Here is a 22,101-nt window from a genome sequence, read left to right as displayed (position 1 = left end):
TGTCTCTGGGACGATAGGCAGGGCCCGGGGAATGGCCTGCAGTGGGCCAGTGGCTGCGGGGCACCAGAAAGGAACACCCCTCTGCTGCTGGGTGGCTGCTCTCAGCACGTGTGCTGGGGCCGCTTGGGCTGGGGGCAGGAGCATAAGCCCCCAAGAGCGACTGGGGGGGCCAGAGGTTGTGTCCTGTCAAGGTGGCGTTCGGGTCGCTGCCTGTGCTGACAGCCAGTGTGCTGGGGAGGGTCCCGCCAGCTCATGCACGCACCAGCCGCTAACAGGAGGGGCTCAGCTAGGCGGGCTCCTCTGCTCGGCCCCTCTGCTTAGCTCAGCCCTCTGCGTTCACAGCAGCCACTCGGGCCTGGCTTGGCCCCAGTCGTCCCCTTGCGCTCACACGCACTGGAACTCACAGAGCTAAATGGGTGGGAACAAAGGGGGGAACACTTAGCACAAACAAGCAAATGTGGTGCCTGCCTGGGAGCAGCCAGGCCTTGTTCCCTGGCACACCAGGCTCCTGCCAGGGCCAGTTGCCATGCGGGGAGGAGACGCGCCTGTTTGCTGCACATACCCCACAGCCTGCATGGGGAGCGGGAACGTGAGCAGCGCATTTGCTGTGGGGCCTGCAGGCTCCTTGCACACAATCTCCCCCTTGTCTCCCTCCCCCTGGCCCAGCGCTAGCGTTAAACATTCATTAATTCCTCCTCCCGCCTGCGTTTGCAACTGGCCCCAGGTCCGTTTGCCAGGGCCTTGGGGGGGGCCAGGAACAAGGGACTGAATGAGGAGCGAGCGACTGGGGAGCAGCACAGCACAGACCAAGCCGGGCGCCTGAAGCGGGGCATTTCCAAAACCACATCCTTCCCCTTCCCGCGAGCCCCAGCTCCCCGGCAGGCAGGGACAGGCCCGCCTTGGGGGGTGGCTGAGCGTGCTGCAGGCCTTGGGGGAAGGAAGCGGGCTGAGCTGGGTGTAGCCAAAGGAGCAGGCGGCCGCTGGCGGTGCAGGGGGCGAATGCGGCCCAGACGCTGAGATGCTGCCCCCCCCCCCCCAGCTTTGATTAGAGTTTCCTGTGCCCTGACAGCTAAACCCCCTCCCCCCTCGCCGGCCGGAGCTGTGTAGAGTGGGACGAGAAAGCCCCTGCTGGCTGCCTGGGCAGCGGGCCCTGGTGCCTGGCTGAATGCCCCCATTCACGGGCTGTGACCAATGCATCGGTTCTGCACATTAGCAGACAGCTGGGTTTCTTCTGCGTGGTACAGACGCGGGGACAGAGCAGGTTTCACACCTGCTCGTGGTCTGTCTGCCTTTTGCCATGGCGTGGGGAGGGGGCCATGAGCAGGGATTAGGGGGGGCCTCCCCAGTGGGGAGAAGGTGATGGGCTAGACGAGTCCCGCCAAGCTGCAGCGTGTCAGTGGCCAGAGGCCCTGGTGCTTTGGGGGGGGGGGGGGGGGGGCGGCAGCGTAAGGTCCCGTACCCAGCCCAAATCTCCCGTGCTTGGCCCAGCCCCAACCACCCGCGCCCGGCCCTGCCCACCACCAACCTCCCATGCCTGGCCCTGCCTGCCACCACCTGTACCCAGCCTGCCTGCCAACCACCCGCACCCAGCCCTGCCCGTCACCAACCTCCCGTGCCTGGCCCTGCCTGCCACCAACCACCTGTGCCCGGCCCACCTGGCCCTGCCCGCCACCAACCACCTGCACCTGGCCTGCCCGCCAACCACCCGCTTTCAGCCCCGCCTGCCACCAACCACCAGCACCCAGCCCAGTGCGAGCCACCTGCACCCAGTTCAACCCACTGCCAGCACCCAGCCCGCTGGGCCCAGCAGCAGACACGGAGGTGGGGTTGTATCTGGGCAGCCACCAGCAGTGGCCGTGCGTGAAGCCCAAGGTCCCTGGCAGGGCACACAGAGGAGAGATAGGCGGGACAAAGGGCTGGCGCATGGGCCGGCTGGCTGTGGACTGGGCACTCCCCGCCCAGGAGCGGCGATACCATGCCACAGGGGAGACCAATCGCAGCACAGGTGGCAAATCCTGGAAGCCGTGAGGGGTTCGAGGAGCAGCTGGTGACACCACCCCCCGGGCCCACCTGCAGCCCTAGTGCGCCAAGCTCTGCTCTCGGGGAGACCCGGCTGCCAGCGTCCTGCCCACGCTGGGGGGTGACGACGAGGCAGGAGGCGAGTTAAGAGAACGGAGCAGCCCCCAGCACCGGCAGGAGGCGCTGGGTTAGCACCACTGCACCGAGAGCTCGCCCCTAGCTGTGCCAAGCACCCCTTTGCCCCCGTCCCACGAGGGAGCGGGATTAGCGCCACGCCCTGTAGTGCTGGGCGAGCGTCTGGCGAGGCATGGGGCTGCCCCACTTCACACCCGCCTGGGCACTCCCCAGCCCATCACCTGCAGCAAGGAGCCTCACCTGTCCCCCCCGCCCCCCAGGGCAGCTGGCCACGAGGACATGGGGTCCATCCTCCCCCGCCTTGAACTCTCACGGGTACTGGCCTCACGTGCATGGGGCCGGCTGGGGCTGTGCGAAGGAGGGGCAGGGCTCGGCTGCTCGGTGTTATACAGCCCCGGGCAGCCTGGGGCTGAGGATCCTCGGGCCGCTGTGATGCCCATTCGCTGTATAATGGGGGGGGGCGGGGGAAGCTGCACAAGCTGGAATCAGGTAGCTGAAGCAGCAGGCTCTGCCCCCCGCCCCCCAGCAGTGGGGCAGCCCGGGCACAGCAGAGCCCCCTGTTCTCCCAGCAGCCCCGCTTCCAGGCTGCTTCCAGCAAGGCCCGTGGGGAATTAGTGACAGTTGCCTATGAACAGGCAGCGGCCTGCAGGGCTGAGCTGGTCGAGGGGCCAGTGCTTGCCCAGGCTGGCAGCACAGCGTGTCCGAAGCCAACCCCCATCCCCTAGCCTGTCTGGGGGGGCTGTCCCCACCCGGAGGGAAAGGGCAGGCTGCAGCCGCAGCTGGGGCTGGGAGGATGAAAGAGGATCCTGAGGCGAACGGCCCAGCGAAACCCAATCCTGCCGGAGCGGAGGAGAGGCAAGGCCCTGGGGACTCCGGTGAAACCTAAACCCACAGCGCAGCAGGGCTCGGGGCAAGGGACAGCTGCAGCCCCCCCGCTGCTGGGTGCCCGGCTCTGGGCTGAGCGGGGGGAGGGAACCAGGCCTTACAAGGAGCCAGCGTGAGACAGGCCGAGCTGGAATTCGCCCTCAGAGCTGGAGCTGCCCCACTCCCCCCCCGGCAGCACGTTCCGCCCCCCACAGGGGCTGTGACGGGGGTACAGGAAGGCAGCTCAGAGCCCCATAACTGGGGGCTGGCCAGGGGGGGAGGGGGAGGAGCAGAGACACTCCAGGCTGCGGTGCTCAGCCCGGACATTTTTTCCCAGCCTGGGAGCAAGCTGGCAGCTGCTGGATCAGTTTCAGGGGGACGCTGGTAGCGGAGGTCACGGTGGCTTAATGGAACAGCAGCTAAGGCAGAACAGATGCAGCAGCTCTTTGTGCGTGGGCGGGCCCCGGGCCACCCCTGCCCCCTGCCACGCACAGGGACACAGGTGCACACGGGCACACTCGGAGCCAGATGGCACCCAGAGCCCCTTGGCCCAGCGTCAGGCTCACAGCAGAGTCACCCGGCCCATGGTGGCCATGGCTCTGGGCGTGCTGCGATTCGTGCCCTGGAAGGTGACAGCCAGTGGCAAGAGAGGGCACCCCACCAGCCGGAGCTCCTTCCATCACAGCCCGTGGGCCAGGAGCACCGGCCCTGCCCCTCCTGCGAAGCTGGGGCTCCCCTGCGGTCCTGCCCACTCTGCTGCGCTCTCCTGGGATTTAAGCCCACAGGAGCCACAGCAACCACCAAACCACGAGCGTTTGGGGCTGTGCTAGGCCCAGGGGCCTGCCTGCCTTTATGCACCCCAGGGCTCGGCCAGTCCCTGTCTGGGCAGGGCGCTCTGCCCCCCTGCGGGAGCATACTGCTCTCAGACTGCTGGCTGCAGCACGCCCACCCCAGGCAGCAGTTCTGGCACCGGGGGAGCTGGCAGCGCCCACCATCACTCTGCCCTGGAGTCAGCCAGGGCCCACTGAGCCAAAGGGGCTCCCAGGAGCCAGGCTCTCCAGGGGGCAGAACTGGCCACCTCTGACCAGGGAGCCTTTGGCCTCCCGTTCCCGCCACAGCCCTGCCTGCGCCCTAGGATCTGTGCCCCGGCCCCCAGGGCCACGCCGCAGCTGCTGAGGGTGAAGGTTTCTGTCCCTCCCAGCCGCAGATTTCCCAGTGGTGTCACGGGGGGAGGGGTGTGCCTCCCCCACCCCATTGAGCAAGGCAACCCCCAGCCCCAGGCAGCATTTACAGCAGCCTCGAAGCCAGTTGGGTTTTGCTATGAATTAGCCACGGCACCGGCCTGCTGCTTGGCTCACTGCCCCCAGCCCAGCTCCTCCGTGGCCATGGCCATTAGAGCCACCAGCTGCCGCCTGTGATTGCTGTTGACCAGAGGGGCAGTGCTGAGAAGGGGCAGACTCTGCCCCCCCTCCCCCAGCTCCGGTGGGGATAAGCCCCAGGGGCTGAGCCCGCTTTCAGACAAGCCAAGGATGAGAGCAGGGCCCGGGGCCGATTAGCCAGGATGAGTCCCCGGCCCCAGAGACGGTGCCCAGGCCAAAGGAGCCAGGCGCTTGCTTTAGAGGCCCCACAGGCAGAAGCAGGAACCTGCAGCGAGGGTGAGGTGTGGGGGGGGTCCATGCCAAGGGGGAGACCCGGCAGGGGAGGGCTCCATGCCTGCCCAGGGCGTAGGATGCCGGCTGGACATGGAAGCCCATGCTGAGGGTCTGGCAGAAACGCTCACAACACTGCAGAAGCAGCACAGGGCGAGGAAGGAGGGGGCTCGGGACACGGCTCCAAGCCCCAGTTCACCATGGGAAGGGTCCGTGCTTGGCCCAACACCTGGGCTCGGTGCATGGAGCAGCAGCCCCCACCCCTCCCCGGAGGCAGCCAAGAAACCTCCAGCAAGAGGCTCTATTCCAAAAATAATTTATCAAGGCGATATTTCATGTGCATTAGATACGCTATGTACATAAATATTCCTCTCTCTGGCTATGTACAGGGCTAGGTGGGATGTGGGGGGGCGGCTGGCCGGCCCTGGGCAGGGCGCTCCCAGTGGGCGGGGGGAGGGGGGGGGTGCCTGGCTCCCACTGGTACAGTATCACAACAATAGGATTAAAAATTACATCAAACAAAACAAGCAGAGTTTCCTGGGCGAGGCCTGTGGGTGGCCCCAGGCAGCCCCTCTGGGCACCGAGCCCATGCCCCATGGGCTGACACGAGTTCACTCTGCCCTGCGGGGCGTGACGTCGGGTTCGGGGCCAGCTAGCACATTTGGGGGCCGGGCAGCGCGGGAAGGCCCAGGGTGCCCTGACTGCCTGGAGGGCAGACGCCAGCAGGAGGCTGGGGGGGGGGGGGGGCACACGGAGTCCCCAGGCCAGCCGAGGACAACCCCTCACAAGGAGCAGGTCCCGTGGCTGGGATGGTGGGGCGGGGGCCGGGGCCCAGAGACACTCCTGCTGCTCAGCTCTCTCCAGGGCCCTGCGGCGGGAGGAGGGCAAGAGCTGCCTCGTCATTCCCAGCCCCGCTGCCAGGCTGTCCAGCCCCCCAGAGCCAAGGCGCCCTGGGCAGCCAGGCCAGTGCCGGGCGGCCCCTCACGTCCTCACGCTGTGGTAGGAGAAGAGGCAGGGGGTGATGGGCAGGGGGTCGTGGGTGAAGACGGAGTCGTCGGAGGAGCAGGTGCTGGTGCTGTCCTCGCAGGAGGGGGAGTACTGCTCGAAGGGCACGGACAGGTCCAGGTACTGCGGGAGGGAAGAGCCGTCAGTGTCGCAGGGAGCGTGCCCCCCAGAGACAGGGCAAGGCCCAGACACACCAGGAACCCCCTGGCCGCCTTCCTGGGCCACATGCCACGGGGCCTGCCTGCTCTGCAAACTCACCTCCTCTGAGACAGCTGCCAGGATCTTGTCCAGCCCCTCCACCAGCTGCTTGAAGGTCGGGCGCTGGGAGGGGACGGCATGCCAGCACTCCCTCATCAGCATGTACCTGGCAAGGCAGGGCAGAGCAGAGAGCTGTCAGCCAGAGGAACCCGTCCCCCCCTCCCCCCGCATGCCAGGGGCAGCGCGGGTACTCACAGCTCATGGGTGCAGTTGGAAGGCTTGTCCATGCGGTGCCCTTCTTTCAGCAGCTTGAAGAGCTCTTCCACCGGGATCCCAGGGTACGGGGAGCCCCCCAGCGTGAAGATCTCCCACATCAGAATCCCAAAGGACCACCTAGGAACAGGGCAAGGATCAGGCCCAGGCACTGTGGGCTGGGACAGGTACTGTGGGCAGGGCACGGTCACTGGAGCACCGCCATGGCCAAGCAGTGCCATGAGCCCGGGCACAGTGTGCTGGGGGTGCCAATCTGCCCTGTGTTACTCGGAGAGCAGGGCACACGCCACACCTTGGTGTGTGCACAGGGGCTGCCCTCGGGGCCCGATGCCCTCGGGGCCCGATGCCCTCAGCCGCCCTCACCCCAGGCCCAGCCCCTGGCAGCGCAGCCGGACTCACACATCGCTCTGGTGTGTGTACACTCTGTCAAATAGGGCTTCGGGCGCCATCCACTTCACGGGCAGCCGGCCCTGCAGGGAGACGAAAAGCCCTCAGCCCACGGCTGCCGCTGCGAGGCAACATGCCTCCCCACTCCCCTCCTGGCCCTCGGCACCTCCCGCCCGGCTCCCCTCCCGGGCCAGCCCTTGGCACCCCCCGCACCCCTCCCGGCACCTCCCGACCCAGCCCCCTCCTGGCCCTCGGCACCCCCTGCCCTACCCCGGCCCTCGGCATCTCCTGGCCCCCTCCTGGCCCTCAGCACCTCCCGTCCCGGCCCCCTCCCGGCCCTCGGCACCCCCTGGCCCTCGGCACCTCCTGTTCCGGCCCCCTCCCGGCCCTCGGCACCCCCCGCCCTGCCCCGCCTCCCTCCCAGCCCTCGGCACCCTCCGCCCGGTTCCCCTCCCAGGCCAGCCCTCGGCACTCCCCACCCCGCCCCCCTCCCCTCCCGGCCCTCGACACCTCCTGCCCTGCCCCCACCCCTGCCCCCCTCCCGGCCCTCGGCACCCTCCGCCCGGCTCCCCTCCCGGCCCAGCCCTCGGCACCCCCCGCTCTCCTCCCGGGCATCGGCATCCCCCGCCCCCCTCCTGGCCCGCGGCACCCTCTGCCCCACCCCCCTCCTGGCCTGGCCCTCGGCACCCCCGCCCCCTCCTGGACCTCGGCACCCCCACCCCACTCACATTGCTGGTCTTTTTGTAGTAGTCGATGTCGTGGACGTCCCGGGCCAGGCCGAAGTCAGCGATTTTCAGCACGTTCTCCTCCGTGACCAGCACGTTGCGGGCGGCCAGGTCCCTGTGGATGCACTGCAGGGAGGGGGCGGCTCAGGGCTGGGGTGGGGGGGCCCGAAACCCGCAGCCGGGGCCTGGCCAAATACGTCTCTCCCACGACCTCCGACCCGCCCCATGGACCAGGAGCCTCCCACCCCCACCTGGTGCCACCCGAGCCCGCCCAGGCTCCAGTGATGGGCTGGGGGAGGGGGACAATCTGGCCTAGGGCTTGTTAACCCTTTAGTGGCCTCTCCCAAGCTCCGTGGCCCAGAGCAGGGAGACATGTGGGGAGCTGTTCCACTGAGAGCGGTTTGTGCCACGGCCTCGGCTATGGGCAGCCCCCTGGGTTTCCCTGCGTTCGAAAGCGCGCGCCCCCCTTTGCCCCCATAAGGCCCAGCAGAGACGCTGGAGCAGGCCAGCTTGCTGGGACTTCCCTGATGGCAACCCTGTCCCTTCCAACAGGAGGAACGCTGCTCGGTCTGCTGGGAGCCAGGGCCACCCCCCATTCCCAGGCTGCACCCCCGGAGCCAGGGTCACCCCCCATTCCCAGGCTGCACCCCCGGAGCCAGGGCCACCCCCCCCCCGAAGCCAGGGCCACCCCCCATTCCCAGCCAGCGCCCCAGAGCCGGGGTCACCCCCTATTCCCAGGCTGCACCCCCGGAGCCAGGGTCACCCCCCATTCCCAGGCTGCACCCCCGGAGCCAGGGCCACCCCCCCGAAGCCAGGGCCACCCCCCATTCCCAGCCAGCGCCCCGGAGCCGGGGCCACCCCCCATTCCCAGCCCGCGCCCCTGGAGCCAGGGTCACCCCCCATTCCCAGGCTGCACCCCCGGAGCCAGGGTCACCCCCCATTCCCAGGCTGCACCCCCAGAGCCAGGGCCACCCCCCCCGAAGCCAGGGCCACCCCCCATTCCCAGCCAGCGCCCCAGAGCCGGGGTCACCCCCCATTCCCAGGCTGCACCCCCGTAGCCAGGGTCACCCCCCATTCCCAGGCTGCACCCCCGGAGCCAGGGCCACCCCCCCCGAAGCCAGGGCCACCCCCCATTCCCAGCCAGCGCCCCGGAGCCGGGGCCACCCCCCATTCCCAGCCCGCGCCCCTGGAGCCAGGGTCACCCCCCATTCCCAGGCTGCACCCCCGGAGCCAGGGCCACCCCCCATTCCCAGCCAGCGCTCCGGAGCCAGGGCCACCCCCCATTCCCAGCCGGTGCCCCGGAGCCAGGGTCACCCCCCCCCCCCGGAGCCAGGGCCACCCCCCATTCCCAGCCAGCGCCCCGGAGCCAGGGCCACCCCCCCGGAGCCAGGGCCACCCCCAGCCGGCGCCCCAGAGCCAGGGCCACCCCCCCGGAGCCAGGGCCACCCCCAGCCGGCGCCCCAGAGCCAGGGCCTTACCCTCTTCGACTCCAGGTACTCCATGCCGCGGGCCACCTGGTAGCCGCAGGAGACCAGGTCCTTGAAGGAGAGCTGCTCCTCGGGCATGGTGCCGACGTCGAAGGTGTAGTCAGGTGTGGGGGGGCGCCGGGCACGCAGGAACTCCCGCAGGTTCCCCTTGGAGGCAAATTCCACCAGCACATACAGTGGCCCTGTGGAGACGGGCCATCAGGTGGGGCTTAAGGTCGCTGGGGCCTCCCTCTCCTGCCCCCCTGCCCGAGCACAACCCCCTTCCAAGGGGTGGCAGCGCCCCCCCTCCACCTCAAGCGCAGTCTGCTCCTGGGACGAAGTGGGAGGGTTTCTTGGGTTTTTTTTCTGTTTTCCAGTGGGTTGCATGCAGAGGGGGTGGGACTCAGTTTCCCTGGGTGTTACTGGTTTAACGAGGTGAGGGGAGAGGGAGTTTGTTGTTACAGAGGACCGGAGAGGGAACTTGGGACCCCAGCCCATGGCCTGGAGGATGGACACCCCAGCGACTGGTGACCTGACGACCCGGAGACGCAGCGCAGGAGTCGCAGCCGGTTCTGGCCAGTGGGAGGACAATGGGCTGTGAAGAGAGGACCCCGGCGACGGTTCCAGCCAGAGGGGCCAGAGGACAGAAGAGAGGAGAGGAGGCCCAGGCCACCCTGTTTACGACCCTGTTTCCCTGGAGAGAAGACAATGGACGGGGGGGGGCTTGGGGCCGGGGGTATCAGATGCCCAGCTGGGAAGCAGGGGGGCTCGGGGCTGGAGAGGGGGAGCAGGAAGAGCCCACCTGGATGCAGGGGAGACTGGGATGTGCTGGGCTGGGGAGGCCAGGCCTGAGGCTGGAGAGTTTCCTGTGCTGGGTTCAACGCTCAATAAACCCTCTTGTGTGACACTGGCGGAGAGTCGCTCCGGTCTGGAGAACAGGGCGGAGGGGGGGGGGGGGATTACTCCCTTTCGGGGGGTGGAGGCCCCAGGGGTCCAGAGCGAGTGGACTCCCTGAGGGGGCCCACGGCAGAGAGACGTGCTAAGGCTCAGGGAGGTGCGGCTCCAGGAGGTGGAGGGGCCTGACCCCCGAGAGAGAGTGGACCCCCGAGAAGGGCTGTCGCACTGAAAGGGGCACCCCCCACGGACAGCACGGGGCCAAGAGTGGGCACGACCTGGGAGTCCATGACAGCTCCCCCCCTGCTTCGAGTTCAGCAGCCCCCCGCCCTGATCCCCCAGCAGCCCCGCCCCAAGCATGGCAGTGAACCCCCCTCCCTTGAATAGAACAACCCCCCCCCAGCACAGCAGCCCCTCTCCCCCCCCCCCCCCAAGTGTTGCAACCCCTCACCGTCCTGCGTGCAGACTCCCAGCAGGTTGATGATGTTTTTGTGCTTGTCCATCAGTTTCATCATCTCCATCTCGGAGATCAGGTCGGCCAGGTCCTTGTCTGTGGCATTGTCTGGGGGCACAGGGAGTTGGTGACTGTGCAGGGCAGGGAACCTGCGTTGCCGGGGCTCAGCCCTGGGACACCGCCCTGCGCAGCCCTGTTACCTTTGAGCATCTTCACAGCCACGGTGAGAGCTCTGTCTGGCCTGGCTCTGTCCAGCCCATAGGCCTCTGCTCGCACCACCTGGCCAAAGCAGCCTTCTCCCAGGGGCTTGCCCAGCACCAGCCTGCGGACAGAGAGAGGGGAGGAAGCTACGGCACCGCAGGGTCCCCAGGCAGAGCTGTGCGGTGCACAGACAAGCCAGGCTGGAGGCGGGGGGGGGAGGGGGGGAGAGACGGGGGTGTCTGCAGCTCCCCTCCTCAAAGCCTGCCCGGAGCGCGGAGGGAGGAGCCCCGGTGGCAGGAGGTTGAGAAGCTGGAACGAGCTCTCAGTAAAGCAACCCAGAGCCCATGTCCCAGGGCCACGCAGGGAGCCAGTGGCAGAGGCTGGGCCAGGCCCCGGGTCTCCTGCCCTGCCGCTGGGCCCTCGCTCTGCGAATGGCTCTTTGAGGCAACCGGTGTCTGAGCAAATGGTAACACAGGCCCAGGTCTGTGTCTGTCCGTGCCCCAATCCCAGCCCTCCTGCAGCAGGGCACTGCCACGTGACCCGCCCCCACGGCAGAGAGCAGTGCAGGGCCCTACTTGTCTCGGGGGAACTCCCACGTGGAGTCCAGCGGCAAGTCGAGCTCCAGGACCCCGGCCAGCATCGGGGTGCAGCTGGACGAGAGGCGGGTGACACGCATCAGGGACGTGCTGGACTTTCCTGAGCAGCTTGAGTCCAGGGAGAACTGTGGGAGAGCCCAAGAGACCTGCTGTCAGCACCAGGCCCAGCCGGGGAGCGCAGGGGGAGAGGGTGCAGTGCAGGGCACGGCTGGGCGGGGGAGGGGAGAGAGGTTGCAGTGCAGGGCCCCGCCCCAGCGGGAGGTCACAGCCAGATGCGGTGCCGGGCCCCGGCCCCGGCGGGAGGTCACAGCCAGACGCGGCGCCGGGCAGTAGCCCGCACACACTACAGCCGGGCCCTGGCCCTGCAGACTCAGCAGGCGGCTGTGCCCAGCGCAGAGCGTCCATGACCCGCCGGAGGCCCACAGCCTCCCTCTGCCCGGACGTACCTGTCTGATGAGCGGGAACTTGGAGAGCTTGTGAACGGCCACGGGCTCCAGGGGCTGTTTGCTCGCCTGGGTCTGCATCCGGCACAGCACCACGATGACGGCGGCCATGGCCACGGCCAGGGAGCCCGACGTGTAGATGATGATGTCGGTGTACTTGGTCTCGGGGGCCTCCACCTCCCGCACCAGCTCCTCTGCTGGAGAGCAAAGCCAGTGAGCCCGGCCCTGTCCCGCCCCCGCCCCCACGGGGCCTCCCCGTGTTCTCGGCAGTTCGGGCCCCTGCCTTGGCCGGAGCGCTCCCAGCCCCCCAGCCTTACCTGGCAGCACGGTGAGCCAGGCTGACTGGTAGGACAGGCCGATGGAGTTCCCGGCCAGGCAGGTGTATTCCCCAGCATCCTCCCTGGAGACGTTGTGCAGGTACAGCACCTCCACCTCCGAGCTGTTAATGTCGGCTGTCTGCGGGGGCAGAGCCGCAGCGTCAGGGCTCCCCCGCGCATGGGGCGGGGCCGCAGGGCAAAGGGGTCCCAGCGGGCAGCTGATTCCTTCCCATCGCGGTGGGGTGCTGAGCTCCCTGGACCCAGGCTGAGCCTGCCCCGCTTGGCCCTACCCCTGGAGAATACCCTGCTGCCCCCAGGACTGGGGCTCCTCCCACTGCTCCCCCCCAGTCTGCGTCAAGTCCCACCGGGGCCTGGGGGCAGCGTGCGCCCTGGAGAGCCAGCGCCTGCACCAGGAGGGGCTGCTCTGGGGGCACGGTGCCCTCGTTGGCCTGGCCATTACCTTGAGCACTTGGACGTAGGGCACCCCGTCGGGGCCGAAGCTGCTGCCGTTCACCTCGATGTGCCTGAGCCACTGGATGTGGGGCTGGGCGTCGCTGTACACCTTGCAGAAGAACTCCACGTCGCTGCCCACCACCGCTGTGGTGTTGGCAGGCAGCCCGGCCTGCAGGATGGGCCTGTGCGGGGACCTCTCTGCCAGGAGGGAAGAGGGAGCAGCATCGCCCAGCTGGACAGCCCAGTGCAGCCAGCCCGGCAGCGGGGCCAACTCCGCCCAGCACGTGCCAACCGCTGACCGGGGCCCCGGCCAAGTGGGCAGAGCAGGGCACTGGCAGGCAGGGCACCTGGTTTGTGTCACCAACTCCCTCCGTGGCCTGGGGCGGTCATGGCCTCTCTGTACCTCATCCCCTTCCCCCCCCAAGCTCTCCCACTGCCACACCCGGCCACCGCGTTCCCTCTCGCTGCTCGCTCAGCGCGATGCTCAGGCCAGAGTGTCTCTTGCCTGTCTGTCCCTCCTCGCCCCGGGAACGTGGCTGCTGACCCTCCTCTGCCATTACCCAGCACCACAGCCCGGTGGGAATTCCTCCAGGCCTGCAGCAGCCAGAAGAGGAGGGGCAGAGAGGGGCGGGAGGCAGGTCCCGGCTGGGGGCTAGTTGCATCCATTTGATGCCAGGACCCAGATGATCTCCAAAGCGCTGTGAAGCTTCGGGATCAGTGACCCTGCACCCAGGAGTCTGCTCTGCTCTGCTCCCAGGCTGCCTGGGGACGGCCCCCGACCGGGACACAGACCCCTCGTTAGCACAGCCCCCAGGGTCTGCGCCAGGCAGGGCTTGACTGGGGAAACCCTAGAGTCAGTGTCTGCGAGCCCCCCGGCGCAGGGAAAGGCCTCACCTAACACGTCCAGCAAGTAGCTGTAGCGGATGCTGCCAGCCTGGTTCTCCACCAGGCAGGTGTAGTTCCCCCGGTCGGAGGGCACCACGCTCTCCATGACCAAGCTCCAGTGCTGGGGCCGGAGCTGCGGAGAGAAGGGGACAAGCACCAGGTGAGGGGAGGCAGATGGCACCCGGTCCCCAGCAGAGCTCCCCAGCTACAGCCCGCAGTGCCCCCCCTGGAGCTGGCAGGCAGAAGCCTTCCCCTTATCCCAGAGGCAGCGCCTGGTTACAGGACGGCTCTGATCTCAGCCAGGGCAGACGGAGGCCTGGAGGGGGCTGGGGCAGAGGCGACTGAGCGCCGATCGGCTCCCTGGGAGCACTCTTACCCGGATGCCGCCGATGCGGTGCTCGCCCCGGAACTCCCGCCCGTTCTTTAGCCAGCGGATGCTGGGGTTGGGACTCCCTGACGCCGGGCAGCGGAACTTGACCGTGTTTCCCGCAGGGACGGCGTACAGCTTCTTATCCATCCGCTGCGGCTGCGTCCAATACGGGGCTGAGGAGGACATTGCACGATTGACGGCCACTAGCCACAGGGTCGGGAGAAGCTCCCAATGCCAAGTACCAGGGCTCGGAGTGTGCATGGAGCTGTGCCCAGGGACCCAGCCCCTCCCGCGGCGAGGCAGGGACCCAGCCGGTCCTCACAACCAGCTCCTCCAAAGCTCCCCTGTATCGAACGCTGGGGCAGCAAGGAAGGGGCTTGCAAAGCCATCCCGGAGGTGCGGCAGCGCTCCCCCAGCACTGCCCTCTGCCCCAGAACAGAGCTTAGCCCGGGAACCCCGTGAGCTGGGCACAGGCCGGGGGGGACCCGGCCCCGTTCAGCCGCCTGCCATGGGGGACACAGAGGCTGCCAAGCACGTGGGGGCTGATGGGAGTGGCCTGCAGAGGAAGAGGCGTATGGGCAGGGTGCCCTGCACTCCTGGCAGCTCGAGTGACCCGGCACCAAACCTCTTTTCCCTCGCCTCTTGCTCCAGCAGAGCTGGGGGCACAGCCCCTGCTGCAGGCAGCTACCCCGGGACTGACCTCTGCGGTAAGTGGGCTCCTCGTTTGAATCACCGAGGGAACCGTCCCCGTCGCTGTCTTCATCATCATCCCCCGAGGCCAGCGAGTCTGAAGGAAAGCGTTACGAGGGGTCACGTTCCTCCTGCCTGGGAGCTCCCGGCTACTCCAGCCCCAGTTCTTTGGAGCGGAGCAGGGCACTGGCTTTGGAGAGTGCACCCAGCTCCTCCAGCCCCAGCCTCTCCCAGCAGGGGGCGCTGCAGGGAGCGGGGCAGGAGCACTGGCTGGCGGGGTGGGGTGGGGGGGCGTTCCCAGGTACGCTGGTCCTGGGCTCTCCCAGCAGGGGGCGCTGCAGGGAGCGGGGCAGGAGCACTGGCAGTGTGTGGGGGTGGGGGCGTTCCCAGGTACGCTGGTCCTGGGCTCTCCCAGCAGGGGGCGCTGCAGGGAGTGGGGCAGGAGCACTGGCTGGCGGGGTGGGGGTGGGCGCGTTCCCAGGTACGCTGGTCCTGGGCTCTCCCAGCAGGGGGCGCTGCAGGGAGTGGGGCAGGAGCACTGGCTGGCGGGGTGGGGGGGGGCGTTCCCAGGTACGCTGGTCCTGGGCTCTCCCAGCAGGGGGCGCTGCAGGGAGTGGGGCAGGAGCACTGGCTGGCGGGGTGGGGGGGGGGCGTTCCCAGGTACGCTGGTCCTGGGCTCTCCCAGCAGGGGGCGCTGCAGGGAGTGGGGCAGGAGCACTGGCTGGCGGGGGGGGGGGGGGGGGGCGTTCCCAGGTACGCTGGTCCTGGGCTCTCCCAGCAGGGGGCGCTGCAGGGAGCGGGGCAGGAGCACTGGCTGGCGGGGTGGGGGGGGGCGTTCCCAGGTACGCTGGTCCGGCTCTCCCAGCAGGGGGCGCTGCAGGGAGCGGGGCAGGAGCACTGGCTGGGGGGGGGGGGGAGACGACTGTCCCAGGTACGCTGGTCCGGCTCTCCCAGCAGGGGGCGCTGCAGGGAGCGGGGCAGGAGCACTGGCTGTGTGGGGGGGGGGGGCGACTGTCCCAGGTACGCTGGTCCGGCTCTCCCAGCAGGGGGCGCTGCAGGGAGTGGGGCAGGAGCACTGGCTGGCGGGGGGGGGGGCGTTCCCAGGTACGCTGGTCCTGGGCTCTCCCAGCAGGGGGCGCTGCAGGGAGTGGGGCAGGAGCACTGGCTGGCGGGGTGGGGGGGGGCGTTCCCAGGTACGCTGGTCCGGCTCTCCCAGCAGGGGGCGCTGCAGGGAGCGGGGCAGGAGCACTGGCTGGGGGGGGGGGGGGGGGGAGACGACTGTCCCAGGTACGCTGGTCCGGCTCTCCCAGCAGGGGGCGCTGCAGGGAGCGGGGCAGGAGCACTGGCTGTGGGGGGGGGGGGCGACTGTCCCAGGTACGCTGGTCCTGGGCTCTCCCAGCAGGGGGCGCTGCAGGGAGCGGGGCAGGAGCACTGGCTGTGGGGGGGGGGGCGACTGTCCCAGGTACGCTGGTCCGGCTCTCCCAGCAGGGGGCGCTGCAGGGAGCGGGGCAGGAGCACTGGCTGGGGGGGGGGGGGGGGGAGACGACTGTCCCAGGTACGCTGGTCCGGCTCTCCCAGCAGGGGGCGCTGCAGGGAGCGGGGCAGGAGTGCTGGTGGCAAGCAGCAGGGTGGACAAACTCTCATCTCCCGGGGCAGGAAGGGCCCGTCTGCCCGGGGCTCTTACCCACAATGGAGATGGTGAAGTTGCGCAGACTCTGTCCAGTGTCCCGCGCCCGGCACACGTAGAGCCCCGAGTCCTCATAGGCGACCTCGGCGATCTCCAGCGTGCGCTGCCAGATGCGGACGCGCCCGCCTGGGAAGAGCTGCTTGGCCTCCTTGTACCAGGCGACGCCCAGGCTGTGGTTGGCATCGCAGTGAAGCCTCAGCACGTGGCCGGGGTCCAGCAGGAGGTGCTCCTCCTCCGTCTCCAGCAGGCGGCTCTCAAACAGCGCTGCCCAGCACAGGGGGGACAGCTAAGCACCAGGGCCCGAAGGCAGCTCATCCCTCCCCAGACAAGCTCAGCAGCTGTGTGCCCCGCACACCGACACCCTGCGGAGGGGCCCGAGTGGGACCTCTGCCCCAGGCAGGCCCCACGCAGCTGCTCCTTCCACCCTCTGCAATGGACAAGCCAGGGCAGATGGGGGCAGCATGTCCTGCGGTGGCATTGCCAGGCAGGTGGGGAGCCACAGGCCGGAGCCTGGACCCTGCCCCGGGCAGAGAGAAGAGGCTTTAATCAATAGCCGCTGGTTGGTGCGGACTCACTGCAGGCCCCGGCCCGAGCCCAGGCCACATGGCCTGCTCCCTCCTCTCCGCACCGCTCCAAGGCCAGGCCCTGGGCACCGGTGTGGCCAGCGCAGGGTACGTGGGGGGGGGGGGGGGGGGGGGGGGGAAGGAGGCTGGTTTTTTGGATCCCAGAGCCAGGCTGCCCGTGGCATTGGCTCCCCTTTCCAGAGGCCTCGGGCATGGGGCATGCCCAGCATTAACACTGGGGGCCAAGGGCCCAGGCCCTTCATCTCCCGCTGCAACCTCCTTGTGTTCAGCCCAACCCCCCAGCCCGGCTCTCCAGCGCCCCCAGATGGAGACATCCCTTCAGCTGGCTGCTTGACAGGCTCCCAAATGGACCCCCCAGGCAGCCAGGGACGGCTGCTCCACCCCCGCCAGCCCCTCTTACCCTCTGACCTCCCACTGGGCCCGGCCCCGGCCCCCTTTGCAGGGCTGAGGAAAGAGCGGGTGCTGCATCTGCTGTAGCTGGAGGAGAGGAGCCCGGGCGCGGCTGCGGTCCCAGAGCTCCAGCAGCCAGCCCAGGGGAGCAGCGTCTAGCTCCCCCCCCAAACAGCGCCGGCTGGGCTCGGGAGGGAGGGCTGCCAGTTGGGCATGGCCAGTGGGAGTGATGGGTTTTCACACTCCGCTGCCTCCAGCACTTCCCGCCTGCCCTGTTTGTCTAACCTGGATTTGAACTGTGATTGCTCGGTGACACTCCCGCAAAGCAGGGCTATGGGGACCTGGCGGGCACGCACTCTCCCACCCCCAGCCCCTCTCTTGCTGCCCCCGACCTGGAGTTCTCACAGCTGATCTCCAGACCGGACACCACCAATCCCCTCCAAAGGGCCCTGCCCGTCCCTGGTCAGGGCTACTCTGCTGCCTGCCCCCTCCCCCAAAGGGGGAGGCAGCCACGGCACACCGGGGGGGGGGGGGTAGGGGGGGGGGTAGGGTTCCTTCCCACCCCGGACCAGCTCCAAGTCACAGTCCAAGCGGCTCCTGCCAGCCCCGCCGAGCGAGTCCGTTCTGCCCCAGGCGTGGTGACTGAGAATCCTTAGGGCTGCAGGTGAGGAGAGGGAAGAAGGAGCCAGATGTCAAGGGGCTGTGGGGCTGGCTGCTTTGTGTGTAAATGGAGCAGGTTTGATCAGGAGTCAGAGCCAATGAGAGCTGAGCCAAGTCCCCCAGAACCACACTTTAACCGGGACACGCCCTGAACCAAGCCAGGGAATCCATAACGAGCGTCTCCAGCCACGGGCCTGGCTCACTCCACTCTGGGCCAGGGCCTGGCTCGGGCAGACCCAGGAGATGGGGTGGGAGGAAGGTTTTATCATTCAGGCAGTTTCTCCATCAGCCGGTGGCGCTTGGGGCTCAGTGGCTGACACCAGAGTGGGGGTATCAGGAGCCTAAACCCGCCCACAGCCAGCAAGACAAACAACTGCTCCAGATCGGCCAGCTTTGAGGTGAAAAGGCTCCGCCCGGCCCAACCCCGAGGAGCCAGACTCTGGGCCTGTGGGGAAGGGACAGGGCCAAAGGCTCCACTAGCTACGGGCTTTGAAAAGCCAAGTCAGAGCCCCCTGAACTCCCCCCCCCCCGTCTCACAATAGGTCCCTTGCTGAGGTCTCCAGGTGTTACCACAATACCAGCCAACCCTCCACCCTGTGAGTCTCACTGGGCAACTGCCAGGCACCACCGGGGACCCAGGAACCATTCCTGCTGTGAGCAAGGGCCAGTCCAGCTGCTCGGCCGTCCCTGGGACCCTACACAGGCTCCTCAGCAGAGCTGCTTGGCCGTCCTCGCCCAGGCCTGGCTGCAGCACGGTGCGATGCCTGGAGCTCCAGCGGCACTGAACTGCCACAATCTGCCTGCGCCGGGCCAGGAACAACAGCAGCAGGCCTGGATACCCGCGCATCTGAACAGCGCCTGCCCGTGCGGCACACGCTCCGTGCTACGGTGCCATTCCCGCACCGGCTGTGCGCCCTGTACACCTACCTGCACCGCCCCAGGCGCCAAGTGCGAAGAACTAGGCTCGGACTCTCCTTGGCCTGTTGCCTGTGATGGCTATTTCCCCTGCTCCATGCAGCTCACAGGCTCCCCGCTGGTCCTTCCTCCCAGCTCCCCTCACCCCCGGGCTCTGTCCCGCCTCCGCCAGGCCCCTCTCTGGCCTTTCATACCTGGCTCCATTGTCCTTCCTGGGGAAGCAGCTGCTTGAGCCCCTGTTGTCATCGCTGCCAGGAGGCCCAGCAGGGCACAGGGCAGTGGCTGCATCTTCCTGCCCCTCCTCTCCTGGCTCAGCCTGGAGCCCAGGCCCTCACAGCCTGAAACCACAGGGCCAGAGAGAGACGGTTACCCTGCCGCTGCCACAACCTCCTCCTGCCCCCCCCCAGTTCCAGCCCCTGGGGAACCCCCAGAGCCTCAACCCCCCCTCCAGTTCCAGCCCCTGGGGAACCCCCAGAGCCTCAACCCTCCCCCCCTCGAGTTCCAGCCCCTGGGGAACCCCCAGAGCCTCAACCCCCCCCCCAGTTCCAGCCCCTGGGGAACCCCCAGAGCCTCAACCCCCCCCTCGAGTTCCAGCCCCTGGGGAACCCCCAGAGCCTCAACCCCCCCTCGAGTTCCAGCCCCTGGGGAACCCCCAGAGCCTCAACCCTCCCTGCCCCGAGTTCCAGCCCCTGGGGAACCCCCAGAGCCTCAACCCCCCCTCGAGTTCCAGCCCCTGGGGAACCCCCAGAGCCTCAACCCTCCCTGCCCCGAGTTCCAGCCCCTGGGGAACCCCCAGAGCCTCAACCCCCCCCTCGAGTTCCAGCCCCTGGGGAACCCCCAGAGCCTCAACCCTCCCTGCCCCGAGTTCCAGCCCCTGGGGAACCCCCAGAGCCTCAACCCCCTCTCGAGTTCCAGCCCCTGGGGAACCCCCAGAGCCTCAACCCTCCCTGCCCCGAGTTCCAGCCCCTGGGGAACCCCCAGAGCCTCAACCTCCCCCTCGAGTTCCAGCCCCTGGGGAACCCCCAGAGCCTCAACCCTCCCTGCCCCGAGTTCCAGCCCCTGGGGAACCCCCAGAGCCTCAACGCCCGCCTCAGGGGAGCAATGCAGAGGGCTCCCCACCACGAGCTGAGCTGTTAACCCCTTCCATTCTGCTCCATCCGGAGCAGGCAAGGGCCCTGGAGGGAGGGCGTGGGTCTAAGAGGAGCCCCCCCGCTCCCCCAGCACGAGACCCTTACTGTACGGGGCTGGCAGCGTTTGGCCCCGGGCATGGCCTGGCGGATGCTGCTCTCCCAAGCCGGAGGCAGGCGCTCCGCGGGCGGTGCGAGGGCAGGCGGCTGCCTCAGTGTCCTGGGCACCAGGGACAATCCGGGTTGTCCCAGCAGGAAGGCGGGTGCAGGGGGGGGGGGAAATCGCCCCTGCGCTCCAAATGCAGCTGGCACCAGCTTGCGCCCACCCCACCGGCTGGGAGAACCAGGCGCTTCCGGGGACGGGGTCCCCCCCCACCCGCAGTCAGGGCATGGGACCGGGGACCGCTCCTCCCCACGACCGCTGGGTGCAAGCAGGGCGCGGGGGAACCAGCCCAGCCCCGGCCGCTCCCTCCAGCCAGCGCCGGGCCGGACTGGCCCCCAGCCCACCGGCCACTGTGGGAACAGGGGCTGCCCGGCCTCCGGCTCTCCCTGCCCCTGGCCGGCCAGGCTGGGCGCGCGTGGGGGCTCCCCGTGGCTGGATGGGGAGACCGGGGAGGGGCGGGGAGCAGGGGCGCTGAGGGCCAGGGAACCAAACTGCAGACCCGGGGGCAGAGGCCCCCGCACCCACAACACCCCAGTTCCAGCAACCGCCCCCGCACCCACAGCACCCCAGTTCCAGCGCCCCCCCGCACCCACAACACCCCAGTTTCAGCAACCGCCCCCGCACCCACAGCACCCCAGTTCCAGCGCCCCCCCGCACCCACAACACCCCAGTTTCAGCAACCGCCCCCGCACCCACAGCACCCCAATTCCAGCGCCCCCCCGCACCCACAACACCCCAGTTCCAGCGCACCCACAGCACCCCAGTTCCAGCAACCGCCCCCGCACCCACAGCACCGCAGTTCCAGCGCCCTGGGGGCAGCCGCAGTTTAATGGTTAACCCGGCTGACAAAGGCTCCTGCGCGGCTGGTCACAGATTTACAGACCCCGCGGCTGCAGGACTCGGGCAAAGTCCACCCGGCCCCGCCCGGGAGCTCCCCGCGCCCCAGCGCCCGGCTCCCCGGCCCCTCACCGCCGCCGGGTCCCCACTGCGGGGCTCTAGGGCCGGGCTTCATCGCTCCGCATCCCGGGGCTGGGCAAGGGGCCGATCCTGTCGCCGGGCCCGCAGCCGCGCGCAGGGGTCTGGGCTGGAGCTGCCGGGCGGCTCCTTCCCCCGGGCGCCCCGGTCGCGCTCTGCAACTCCCGGCGCCGCCTCCCCGCCTCTGGCGGCAGCGCGGGAGGGGCCGCTGGGCGTGCGGAGCGCAGCGCTCGGGTTACACCGAGCCAACAATGGGCCGCCCCGCCCCCGGCCGGCCCTGCTCCAGCTCGGGTCAGCCGCATGCCTGCCCCCGGGCGCCTTGGGGCCGAGCCCTGCTCCCTCGGGCCCGGGCAGCTGCAGCCAGCACGGAACGGGGCTTCCCTGGGGGGGTCCAGCCAGGCAGGGCCCTGTCACCGAGGGGAGGCACCGCTTCCCAGCCCCTGCCAGGAACCCTTCTCCCCTGCTGCCATGGATGGGGGCAGGCAGGCAGGGGGCTGCACTAGGTGACCTCTTGAGGTCCCTTCCCGTCCTATGAGTCTATGCCCCCCTGGCCCTGGGATCTTCTGCCCATTGCCAAAGAGCTGTCTCCATGCCCCCCCCCCCCCCCAGTGTGTGCAGAGCGCACGCAGCATTGACACACAGCACCCTGGTCTGCGGAACTCACTGCCACAAGATCTCAGCTCACAAGGGCCTAGCAGAGTTCCAAAGGGGACATGCAGAGGGACAGACCCCACTGGCGTCAGGCCTTTAGCTCACGGCTCGCAGGGGTAGAAATGCAGGCTCAGGACCAGTCTCACCTGGGCAGGCCAGAGGGGAGGTTAGACCATCTCGTCTGACCTGCCTTGCGCAGGCTGGAGAACCTCCCTCCACTCACCATCAGCTTGGGTGTGGGACTGGAGCAGAGCCGTCTGGGAGGATGCCAGGACTCCAGGTGCTGGAGAATGCAGCCCGAGCCCGTCCCCTGGTAGTTCCCGTGGCTCGTCACCCTCCCCCGGAAAAATCCCATCTTGTGTCACCTGGAACTTTCCTGCCTTTGCCTGTGACCTGGCGGAGCCCTGTTGCGCTAGCCCCGATATAGACCCATAACCGAGCCGGTCCCTGCCCAGAAGAGTTTCCAGTCCAAGGGCCGGTCTAGAGGGCAACCGTCACCGGCGTCACTACAGCCGTGTGAGCCTAGCACAGCGCTGCACAGCCAGAGTTAGACTGGAGCGCCCCAGGGCTGTGCTCACCCCAGTGTGGTGAGGCCAGGACAGTTCCCCAGGGAGACAAGCTCTAAGCGCGAACGGAGACCGCTAGCCACTGGGACAAACTCCCCAGGGCCGCGGGGGTTCTCCGTCTCTCGGGGGCGTCAGAGCCAGGCTGGTGCTTTAGCCGAACACAAGTGACTGGGCTCGAGGCAGGGGAAAGGGGGTGAAACCCTCCGGCCTGGGCTAGGGACGAGCGCAAACGAGATGGTCGTGGCTCCGCTTGCCCTTAAGCTCTAGGCATAGGAGACCCCAGGTGGGTACAAAACCCAGGCGAGGGGACCCAGGGAAGTGGGCTGATGCTGGGCAGCCTGCCCGCCCCTGCCGTGTGC

General features: G+C 68.6%; 1 protein-coding gene across 1 annotated transcript; it reads right to left on the bottom strand.

Annotated features, from left to right (window-relative positions):
- Nucleotides 1-5,648: 5,648 nt before the first annotated feature.
- On the bottom strand, nucleotides 5,649-20,562 carry FGFR4 (fibroblast growth factor receptor 4). Its single transcript, XM_065409363.1, has 18 exons — nucleotides 20,520-20,562; nucleotides 18,455-18,598; nucleotides 15,709-15,975; nucleotides 14,035-14,121; nucleotides 13,341-13,507; nucleotides 12,974-13,097; nucleotides 12,087-12,277; nucleotides 11,627-11,765; nucleotides 11,313-11,506; nucleotides 10,846-10,991; nucleotides 10,270-10,391; nucleotides 10,067-10,177; nucleotides 8,734-8,924; nucleotides 7,259-7,381; nucleotides 6,543-6,613; nucleotides 6,126-6,263; nucleotides 5,931-6,036; nucleotides 5,649-5,795 (listed from the first exon to the last, which is right to left on the bottom strand). Exons 1-18 carry the CDS (start codon nucleotides 20,560-20,562, stop codon nucleotides 5,649-5,651), a joined length of 2,511 nt encoding a protein of 836 aa, XP_065265435.1.
- Between the last annotated feature and the right edge of the window lie 1,539 nt (nucleotides 20,563-22,101).

The sequence above is a fragment of the Emys orbicularis genome, chromosome 8 (genome assembly GCF_028017835.1).
Source record: "Emys orbicularis isolate rEmyOrb1 chromosome 8, rEmyOrb1.hap1, whole genome shotgun sequence".
Lineage (NCBI taxonomy): Eukaryota > Metazoa > Chordata > Testudines > Emydidae > Emys > Emys orbicularis.
Note: the sequence above shows the minus strand (reverse complement) of the source record. Positions and strands in the feature narration are given on the sequence as shown.